The sequence below is a fragment of the Macaca thibetana genome, chromosome 14 (genome assembly GCF_024542745.1).
Source record: "Macaca thibetana thibetana isolate TM-01 chromosome 14, ASM2454274v1, whole genome shotgun sequence".
Lineage (NCBI taxonomy): Eukaryota > Metazoa > Chordata > Mammalia > Primates > Cercopithecidae > Macaca > Macaca thibetana.
Window position 1 is genome coordinate 92,633,408 of NC_065591.1, and position 11,105 is coordinate 92,644,512.

General features: G+C 40.6%; 1 protein-coding gene across 1 annotated transcript; it reads left to right on the forward strand.

Annotated features, from left to right (window-relative positions):
* The first annotated feature begins 260 nt into the window (after positions 1–260).
* On the forward strand, positions 261–581 carry LOC126936276 (peptidyl-prolyl cis-trans isomerase A-like). The gene has a single exon (XM_050758884.1). It carries the CDS (start codon positions 267–269, stop codon positions 579–581), a length of 315 nt encoding a protein of 104 aa, XP_050614841.1. The 5' UTR covers positions 261–266.
* Positions 582–11,105: the final 10,524 nt, after the last annotated feature.

An 11,105-nucleotide genomic window follows, 5' to 3' on the forward strand; every position in this document is an offset into this window, starting at 1 on the left:
CTTTGCAAAAACTAGCAGGTGTTTGTTCTTAAAATAACGGCTTCGGCCTTGCAGACGCCGCCACCGGGAGCCCTGTACTATCAGCCGTGGTCTACCCCACCGCGTTCTCCGACATCGCCTTTGACGGTGAGCCCTTGGGCTGCATCTCCTTGGAGCTGTTTGCAGACAAGCTTCCAAAGACAGAAGAAAACTTTCATGCTCTGAGCACTGGAGAGAAAGAATTTGGTTATAAGGGTTCTCGCTTCCACAGAAATATTCCAGGCTTTATGTGTCAGCGTGGTGACTTCACATGCCATAATGGCAATGGTGGCAAGTCCATCTACGGGAAGAAATTTGAAGATGAGAACTTCATCCTAAAGCATACAGGTCCTGGCATCTTGTCCATGGCAAATGCTGGACCCAACACAAACGGTTCCCAGTTTTTCATCTGCACTGCCAATGCCAAGTGGTTGGATGGCAAACCTGTGGTCTTTGGCAAGGTGAAAGAAGGCATGAATATTGTGGAGGCCATGGAGTGCTTTGGGTCCAGGAATGGCAAGACCAGCAAGAAGATCAACATTGCTGACTGTGGACAACTCTAATATGTTTGACTTGTGTTTTATCTTAACCCCCAGACCATTCATTCTGTAGCTGGGGAGAGCACCTTTCCACCCCATTTGCTCGCAGTATCCTATCATTTTTGTGCTCTCGCTGCAGTTCCCTTTGAGTTCCATGTTTTCCTTGTTCCCTTCCATGCCTAGCTGGATTGCAGTGTTAAGTTTATTATTATGAAGTAAAAACTAAAAAAAAAAAATTTTAAAAATAAAATAAAATAACTGCTTCTACTGATCAAGGAGTCAGAGTCACCGCGAGTTTTCACCTAAGTTTCCATCTGTGCTGGAAATCAGTGCCAACATCAATATGTTCAATTACAAGCTACAAGTTTGAAAGATGTTTCAATTTTATAAAATTAAATGTAATCTTCTTAATGTAGCTTTAAGTTAGTTTATAGAGTGAATAGGGATGGTATGGCTGCCACACAACTTCCTAGTTCTTCAAATTTCTTCTTCAGTAAGTTCTCCCTGTATTCCTGGGAAAATAGAGAAGCTCCTTTATTTTCAGAACGGGTGAAATACCAAGAAGCTGTGAGAGTGTTTTTGCTAGTCATTTGGACAAGTGAGTATAAACGAGTAGGGGTCAGAGTTCTTCCTTGCATAACTATGAAAATCAGTGTGTTGAAAGTTTATAAATAGAGGGGAGGCACTGAGCAACAGGTAAGAGTATTTGTTAGGATCTTTCTGCCAATGCTTTTCCCTTTGGCCTTTTCCAGGAGCACGGCTCTTTTGTATTTGTCACCCAGGACCTTGGTATCTGAGTAAATAGCATGGTTTTAGACAGCAAATAACTCTCTAGCCATAGCAGAATTCAAACGTGAGTTGATAAACTTTTTTTTTCTTTCAACTCTGTCACTGTTCGTTTTTCTCCCTTCTGACCTTGAAAACAAAAATTGATCTGACTTCTACAAGAAGATTTGGTTTAGAGTACCATAAGCTACTAAACAGTAAGATATTTCAGATATAGTTTAGAAAGACTGATGAACAAAGGCTAAATTAATCAAGATTAGTATAAAATGTCCATTCCTTATTTAAAGTAAAGTTGTATTTGGCCAGGCACAGTGGCTCGCGCCTATAATCCCTGCACTTTGGGAGGCCAAGGCGGGTGGATCACTTGAGGTCAGGAGCTTGAAACCAGCCTGGCCAACATGGGGAAACTCTGTCTCTACTAAAAATACAAAAATTAGCCAGGCGTGATGGTGCATGCCTGTAATCCCAGCTACTCAGGAGACTGAGGCAGGAGAATTGTTTGAACCCGGGAGGCAGAGTTTGCAGTGAGCCAAGATCACAGCATTGCATTCCAGCCTGGGCGACAGAGCGAGACTCCATCTCAAAATAAATAAATAAATTAATAATAATAATAATAATAAAGTTAGGTTATATTCATGGAAATTTGAAAAGCATTTGAAAGCATTTAAATCAACACATGTATTATTTATTGTCAAATATGAAGTTATAGACATAGTCAAATCTCTATAGACAACATAGGGTCAGTGTATATTTTCCAATAAATTTTGAAAATAGTGTTTATTTGCTTTAAACATCTATGGCATTTTCAATTGTCACATCCCCATTTTCCTTAACACCAAAAATATTGTCCCATCTTCACACTAAAAAGTCACAAGACTATTTTAAGTACTAGGCTATCTTCCTTAAAAACCTCTAAATTATGTGGTTAAAATGCTTTTATTGCTTACAGAGTAGTTCTAAGTTATGGTCTTTCCCCACTACCCGCCCAATCAGACCTCAAGATACATGATACATAAATTTGTTTCCCTAAAACTATATGCTTACATTTTCTCTTGGTTTGTTTATTTAATGAAGTTTTCCATAAAATCTAACTCATTTTTCTTTAGGGATTGCATTTTTTTCAGTCCAATCTAAAACTGGTGTTCTTGTCTGTTATTTTCTTCACAAAACTTCTGTCAATGACTTCTGTTTTTAATTTTAACTTTCTACTAAATTTCTTGAGATGATATCTTGATGCATCTGAAGTTTATTAGGAAGTATAGGAAGGAAAGTTAATGTTAAAATTATGCAATAGTCCCGGTGAAACCCCGTCTCTACTAAAAAATCCAAAAAACTAGCCAGGCGAGGTGGCAGGGGCCTGTACTCCCAGCTACTCAGTAGGCTGAGGCAGGAGAATGGCGGGAACCCGGGAGGCGGAGCTTGCAGTGAGCTGAGATCCGGCCACTGGACTCCAGCCTGGGCGACAGAGCGAGACTCCGTCTCAAAAAAAAAAAAAAAAAATTATGCAATAGTGAGTTAAATTTGAATAGCTAAATATTTGTTGATAAAGAGGCTTTGGGGATTCCAGGAGTTGGGGAAGAACTATCCATTGGATTCCTTCTTGTCTCTAGGAGCAGACAATACAAATTAGGTATGTACATGTAGCCTTTTGACCAGACACTCTCTGACCTCTATTCCTGCCCCAGTTCTCTTAGACCAGCTGCCTCTGACAGCAACCTGCATAAAACCACTTTTAAACAAAAAAAGCTTCTTAGTTTACCTAATTCTACCCCTGTGTCATTTTAACCAAATTTTCTCTGCCACCCCACTGCAGCATCTCAGAAGAATACTTAAGGGAAAATTAGATCTATACAGTTTGGTATTTTATTTTCCTAAGTCAGAGTCTCACTATTTTTCCAGGTTGCTCTTCAACTATTGGGCTCAGTTGATCCTCCTGCCTCAGCCTCCCAAGTACCTGGAAATATGGGCATGAGCCACTGTGCCAAGTTCGATAGCAATATTGGTGTTTCTTTCTTGCAGTGCTGTACTATATTTAAAATAACTTCTTGTTGTTTGTAACCACTTGCAAAACATCCCTGATTTCTTCCCAGGTCGTCAAGTGCACCACATTACTATCACTTTGAAATGGTAACTTTATGGTCCTATCTGCATGCCCTTTCCATAGAGAAGGAAGAATTCATTATTTAATTTTATTTTTATGTTTGTAGTTGGAGTCTTGCTCTGTCACCCGGGCTGGAGTGCAGTGGTACAATCTGGGCTCACCGCAGCTTCCTTCTCCTGGGTTCAAGCTTTCCTGCCTCAACCTCCCTAGTAGCTGGGATTACAGGCATGTGCCACCCATGCCTGGCTAATTTTTGTATTTTTAGTAGAGACGGGGTTTCATTATGTTGTCTAGGCTGGTATCAAACTCCTGATCTCAGGTGACCCACCCACCTCAGCCTCCCAAAGTGTTGGGATTACAGGCGTGAGCCTCCGCACTTAACCAAGAAAGAAGGATTTTTGTAAGTGGTTAATGTGTTCTATCTGAAGATCAGCAAAAGGAATTAACTACTTTAGCAGATTTAGTTTAGCTATTTGCTAGCAATGTGAATTTTGGCAAATCAATCTCTCTAAGTCTCTAAAATAGGAAAAGCAATACCCCTCCTAGTGTTTTGAAACACAGTGACCATCTATTGCTGTCAAATTCCCAGCATTCTTTTTCCCTCTGGGAACAGCGCCTTCCTACCTCGTGTAGTTCTGATACAATGGTTGGTTAATTCTGAGAGCCCCATCAGTCTCCTGACCACAAGGTTTAGCAAGTGACACAGACCTAGCCAAGCAGAATACTGCAACCCTCTCTTTGTACTATAATTGCTCCCAGATACGGGCACATGACCCAAAAGGGCCAATTGAAGTCTCTCTTTGAGTTTTGCTATATGAACGCACAGAATCTCTCCTCTAGGACAGCAAACACTGAGAAATATGTGAAGCCAAAGCCAGGTGGAGAGAAAATCTGACGTGAGAGTTTGGGACAGAGTTCGAGATGCTCCTGAAATTTTAAATTAAGCCTTTACCACCGCCCCACCCCCCGAAGGATTCCCTCCCCTTCAGTGCTTACACTAGTTCAAGTTGGTTTGTGCCACTTGCAACTTAAAGGGCTCTGAGTAATAGAGAGGGTTAAATGAGACAAAGTATGTGAAGTATAAAGACATGTGCAAAGATGAGGTGCAACTATCACTCCCAGGGAATGCCATGCCACACCCCTACATTTATTATGAATAAAAATTAGTATCAGAGAAATAGAGTCAGGACTGTATGATGTGGGATCACTTGATAAATATGACTGTGGTGTACTAATGACATGACCTCCAATTATGTCCCATACAATCCATATCCAAAATTTAGGGGACACTTTCCTCCTGAAGTATACCCTGAATTTCTCTCTCTCTCTCTCTTTTTTTTTTTTTTTTTTTTTTTTTTTTTTTTTTTTTTTTTTTTATTGAGACGGAGTCTCGCTCTATCGCCCAGGCTGGAGTGCAGTGGCCGGATCTCAGCTCACTGCAAGCTCCGCCTCCCGGGTTTACGCCATTCTCCTGCCTCAGCCTCCCGAGTAGCTGGGACTACAGGCGCCCGCCACCGCGCCCGGCTAAGTTTTTGTATTTTTTTTAGTAGAGACGGGGTTTCACCGTGTCAGCCAGGATGGTCTCGATCTCCTGACCTCGTGATCCGCCCGTCTTGGCCTCCCAAAGTGCTGGGATTACAGGCTTGAGCCACCGCGCCCGGCCTTTTTTTTTTTGAGATGGAATCTCACCTGTCGCCCAGGCTGGAGTACAGTGACGTGACCTCGACTTATTGCAACCTCTGTCTCCTGGGTTCAGATGATTCTCCTGCCTCAACCTCTCGAGTAGCTGGGATTACAGGCATGTACCACCACACCTGGCAGTACATATAAAAATATAAAAATAATTTTTATATTTTTAGTAGAGATGGGGTTTCACCATGTTGGTCAGGCTGGTCTTGAACTCCTGACCTCAGGTGATCTGCCCACCTCAGCCTCCCAAAGTGCTAGGATTACAAGAGTGAGACACTACGCCCAGCATAACCTGAATTTCTACAGAACAAGATGTGTATAAGACAGTACAAACTGAGTTCTTATGGGCCATACTACATGATGAAGTTTCAAAAATTGCCTAAAAGCACAAATCATTTAGAGATACTGTCAAAATACCACAGAATTGAACCTATTCTGTTAAATTACATTGTACACACTCTGTTTATGTCTTCTATGTGAATGTTCAAAGAACAGAGACTTGTGATATTTTGTATTTTTGTGTCTTCTATGACTATGATGATTTCTCCTCTGTCTTCTACCTCCCCCCACCTTCAGTACTAAATTGGATTGTTACCTTAAAAGGCAAAAATTAGTGACTATATTTGTCCCTGTTGAAACAGGGAATAAACAAACAGCTGCGGTTAGTGCGTAGGCATTTAAGACATTCAGAAAGCAGATTGTGGTTTAGTTATCTGTCTCAAAAATGGGATTCCCAGGATAAGAGTCCATTTAGAAATTAACACAGTGTACAGGTAGAGCAAAGACATCAAGGAGAAATAAAATCTGGAGGACTAGCTCAATTCCTTTATAAGCACAATGTTAGACAGTAAAATACACAATAATGTTAATTTAACTCTGTGACATGTGGGCAGACAATTTTCTGACGCATCAGAAAATAAATAGGGCAAATATGTTTTTAGTCTGTGTGTTTTCCTCTGTAGCAAATGGAAAAAAAAAGCCTGCAATTTTGCACCAAGATCCTGTTTGTGAAACACAGAAGGCCATGTTAGTGAAAACCAAGAATGCCACATTTAATTTAGCTCAATATAATGACTATTTGAGCACACATTGTGCGACCGAGACTGAGCAAAAGAGCGGGCATATGAACTGATTAATACTCAATCTCAAGTAGAAAAGTAAAATGTAAAAGCCCAGTCTACAAAATGTACAAGAGAGAAATTTCTCTACTTGGTCATATGGATAAAGAGGGTTTGAAACCACGCATTTTGACTCCTGATCAGGTGTTCTATCCACTGTATCACAGGTTCAAGATTCCACATGTCTATGTTTATCTGTTCCCACCCTGTTTACATCAGGTCAACAAATAGAATGTGTATTACGTACTCCATGAATCCTGTAGGAGAAATAAACCTAGCTCAAAGGAAATAGTGGGTAACTGTCACTGAGCATGGCTGGGAAGCTTCCTGATGGAAGTAATCTGTGTAAGATATTGAAAAATATCCCCTTCCTAAATTATTTATTCTAATTTAAGCAGGGAAACGCTTGGTTGAAGCCATAAATGAATTAATTAATCTTCAAAAACCGCTAAACTGTGCAAGTTTCTATGGCTTCTAGGGCTAAGGGGATCTTGTTCTCATAATGAAGTGGAAGCAACTATTAACATAAAATAAAAATCTAGGTCTGTACTTTGCCAACTTCACTTTGTTCCATCAAAGCCATTCTCTCAAACAGTATTTGCACAGCACTACAGTCATATTTACACATCAAGGTCAGAATTAGATGGAACCCATTTCTGGTTTCCAGTTCTTTATCCCAATCCCAACCTCACACTGTCCATCGTCCTGGTTAATTAAGAGAGAGTCTTCCTCATTAGAAAGTAGACTACTTTCTGAGGCCAAAAAATCAGTCTCCACAAATAAAGCCAAATATTCTATTTCAGGTTTGTCTTGTCCTTCAAGGTAAACTAAGTTTCACTCTCTCTTCCAGCACCAGTGAAGGTGTAACCATAATTGAATGGCAAAGCCAAAATGCTGGGAAGTTGAACCAGGACAATCTACAGGCTGTGGAATTTATCCTGTGTAATTGAAAGTTAAAAGCCACAATTCCTGCTCATCCATAATGTTTAACCATACTTTGGCTGAAGATTCAAGTAAAGGTTTTCAGTCTTTCCACTCTATTTTTAGTTCTCATGATGTATCAACCAAAATATAATCATAATGTTCCTGTTGCATTATTTGAAAACGCTCTACGCTTAACCTAAGCAATCAGAGCTCCAGAAAATTAGGGAAAATATGAACTTTTCAGCAGATTCTCTAGGACAAAATAGGATTTTGAATTACCTTATTAGAATCAGATTACATATAGAAGAACGTTACAATTATTTTATAGTTTTAATTTTTTTCACTCATAAATGTGAACACATGCTAGGTCAGCACACTCTTTTTTGTCTGTGCTGGAAAGGAGCAAACCATGTTTTGCCTTCATTTAGCTTTCCAGAAAATATTTATTGAGCAGCTGTGGTGTGTCAAATAATTACAAATAAGCAGGACAAGGCCTTTGTCCTTGGACAGAAGAGGTAGTGAATAAAGTAAGCAAACATGTGCATTTAAGTGTGCAGCAAAGCATTACAGACATTATGAAAGAAATTAGGACAGGACACAGTTGTCGTATGAAGTTGACTATGGGTCTCAGAAAAGGAGCCATCATCATAGGGAACAGTACATGTTTGCCAAGTACTGTTGAGACATGGCAGAATGGTGAGGTTGACAAGGGATTAGGGACGGGTACTCCAGCAGTCACAACAGGAGCAAAGGCAAAGATACATGAGTAGGCTTAGTCCAGTATTTCTCAGACTTGTGTAGTATTTAGATCTCTTATAAAGGAATATATTTCTCATGTATCCTGGAGTCAATTTAGATTATATGCAAAGAAACACAACACTAAGGCCGGGCGCGGTGGCTCAAGCCTGTAATCCCAGCACTTTGGGAGGCCGAGACGGGCGGATCACGAGGTCAGGAGATCGAGACCATCCTGGCTGACACGGTGAAACCCCGTCTCTACTTTAAAAATACAAAAAACTAGCCGGGCGAGGTGGCGGCGCCTGTAGTCCCAGCTACTCGGGAGGCTGAGGCAGGAGAATGGCGTGAACCCGGGAGGCAGAGCTTGCAGTGAGCTGAGATCGGGCCACTGCACTCCAGCCTGGGCGGCAGAGCGAGACTCCGTCTCAAAAAAAAAAAAAAAAAAAAAAAAAAAAAAAGAAACACAACACTAAGTATAAACCCTAATGCTTATAGCTGTTACATAATTATAAAACCAAACAGATGAACAAATTAATCATAAAGAAAAACATAAAACTAGTATCATTTAAATAATATCAGTTTAATGGTATGACTGATAATTTTTGCTAAAACAATATTGTCTTGGTTGCTATGAATCTTTTGAAATTGACACGCCTGTACTACGTTGTCCTAAGTGATGATTCAATTATTTCATCTTTTTTTAAAACTAGAACCATTGCCAAATCTTTGTGCAGCAAGCCGTGACATCACTTGGTCTTCATTTGTAAAATAGTCTATCATTTGAAATATTGAAATACTGTCTTCTCCATCTTCATTAGTCCATGGCGGTAAGGCAAGTTTGTGGTATTAGTGAGAAAGTGGTCATTGCTGCAGGGGGCCGTGGCTTGTGCCTGTAATCCCGACACTTCGAGAGGCTGAGGCAGGTGGATCGCTTGAGCTCAGGAGTTCCAGACCAGCCTGGGCAAAGGGCAAAATCCTGTCTCTACAAAAAAAAGAAAATTATATATATATATACACACACACACACGCATACGCATGTATATAAAATATTAAAATATATGTTATCTATCTATCTATCTATCTAATCTATCTATCGATCTATAAATTAGCTGGGCATGGTGGCATGTGCCTATAGTCCTAGCTACTTAGGAGGCTGAGGTGGTAGGATTTCTTGAGCCTGGGAGGCAGAGGTTGCAGTGAGCCAAGATCACACCACTGCATTCCAGCCTGGGCAACAGAGGAATACCCCACCTCAAAAATAAAATAGGAAGTGGTCATCATCCTAGACCCTTAATACTCAAAAAGTGCTCCAGGGAGTAGCAGCACTGGCATCACCTGGAGCTTGTTAGAAATATATTGGGCCATACAGGACTTACTGGTTCGTACTCAGTGCCTTAACAAAATATCCAGGTGATTCCTATGCACACGGAAGTTTGAAAAGCACTGATGTAGATGATTCAAAGTAGGCTTATATTATTTTTAAATTTTTCAATCAAAATTAAAACATAAAATTTCTCATAGATGCCTCTGGAACTTCTGATGATCCCTCTCGCTAACTCATTAGGGGAATTTAAAGAAATTCAACTGGACTGAAGCATAATTTCAGACGTAGAAGATAAGGCAATCAATAATGTTGGAGAGATAACAGAGACTGGTTTGGCACACGAAAGAGTATGGACTCTATCCCCTAATCAATGAGGAGCCACTGAAGGATTTTAAGCCCTAGAGAGAATAATGAGATTTGCTTTTTTTAGAAAGATTATTCTGGCTGTAATCATGGATTAGAGAACTGCTGACTGGAGCCAGGGAGACAAGCTAAGGACTTATTTTAATTGCCTGGGCAGTGAGGACTGACCTAGTGCTGAAGCTGAGGTTAGAGAGGAGACAGCAAAAAGGTAGTTTGGTGACTGATTGCATGTCAAGTTTCCTAGATATCCAACTTAGGTAGAAAATGCAATTTGAAGGGCAGGTTTAGGAAAAAGGATAAGTGTACCAAAGTGTACATGCTGAGCTTGTGGTACCTTTGACATATCCATTGTGGAGATGTCCAGTGGGCAGCTGCTGCAAGGGTCTGCCTGGAGATACAGATTTTGGAACAGTGAAAGAGATTGCAATAAGAGTCATCAGAGAGGCCGGGTGCAATGGCTCATGCCTGTAATCCCAGCACTTTGGGAGGCTGAGGTGAGCGGATCACCTGAGGTCAGGAGTTCGAGACCAGCCTGGCCAACATGGTGAAACCCTGTCTCTACTAAAAATACAAAAATTAGCCGGGCATGGTGGCAGGCGCCTGTAATCCCAGCTACTTGGGAGGCTGAGGCAGGAGAATCGCTTGAACCTGGGAGGCAGAGGTTGCAGTGAGCTGAGATCGCACCATTGCACTCCTGGGGTACAAGAGAGATTTCGTCTCAAAAAAAAAAAAAAAATCATCAGAGAATAACCCATGGAGAAAATGTGGAATTAATCACCTTACCTTGATAAATAATCTACACAGTTAAATGGGGTTCCTGGTGTTTATGAAATGTCTACTTTTGACCAAAATTTTATATTTATATATTGTCATAGTTAAGAATCCTACTATGTTAACAGGAGTAATCACATTGTTTTATTTATTTATTTATTTATTTATTTATTTTGAGACAGAGTCTCACTCTATTGCCCAGGTTGGAGTGCAGTGGCGTAATCTCGGCTCACTGCAACATCCACTGCCCAGGTTCAAGCGAGTCTCCTGCCTCCCAGTAGCTGGGACTACAGGCGCCTGCCACTGCGCCTGGGTAATTTTTGTAGTTTTAGTAGAGACGGGGTTTAACCATGTTGGCCAGGCTGGTCTTGAACTCCTGACCTCGTGATCCGCCCGCCTCGGCCTCCCAAAGTGCTGGGATTACAAGTGTGAGTCACTGCACCCGACCTAATCACATTGTTGTAGAAATAATTTAGCTAGCAATTATTTTTCTAATTTTTGAAGATGCCCTGAAAAAGCTTAGAAGAGAACTGTGGGGTTTTTTTTTTCTTATTTGAGAAGAAAATATTTTATGGTTAGGTAACCCTTTTTTTCTGTCTAGAGAAGGCTAGACAGTAGCAGTCTCCTTTTTACACATAACTCCATAGTTATTTCTTATTGTCTGGAATGGCAGCAATCAATCATTATCAGAAAGAAAATCTCACTAATAGATCATTAGGCATGTGAATGGTTTA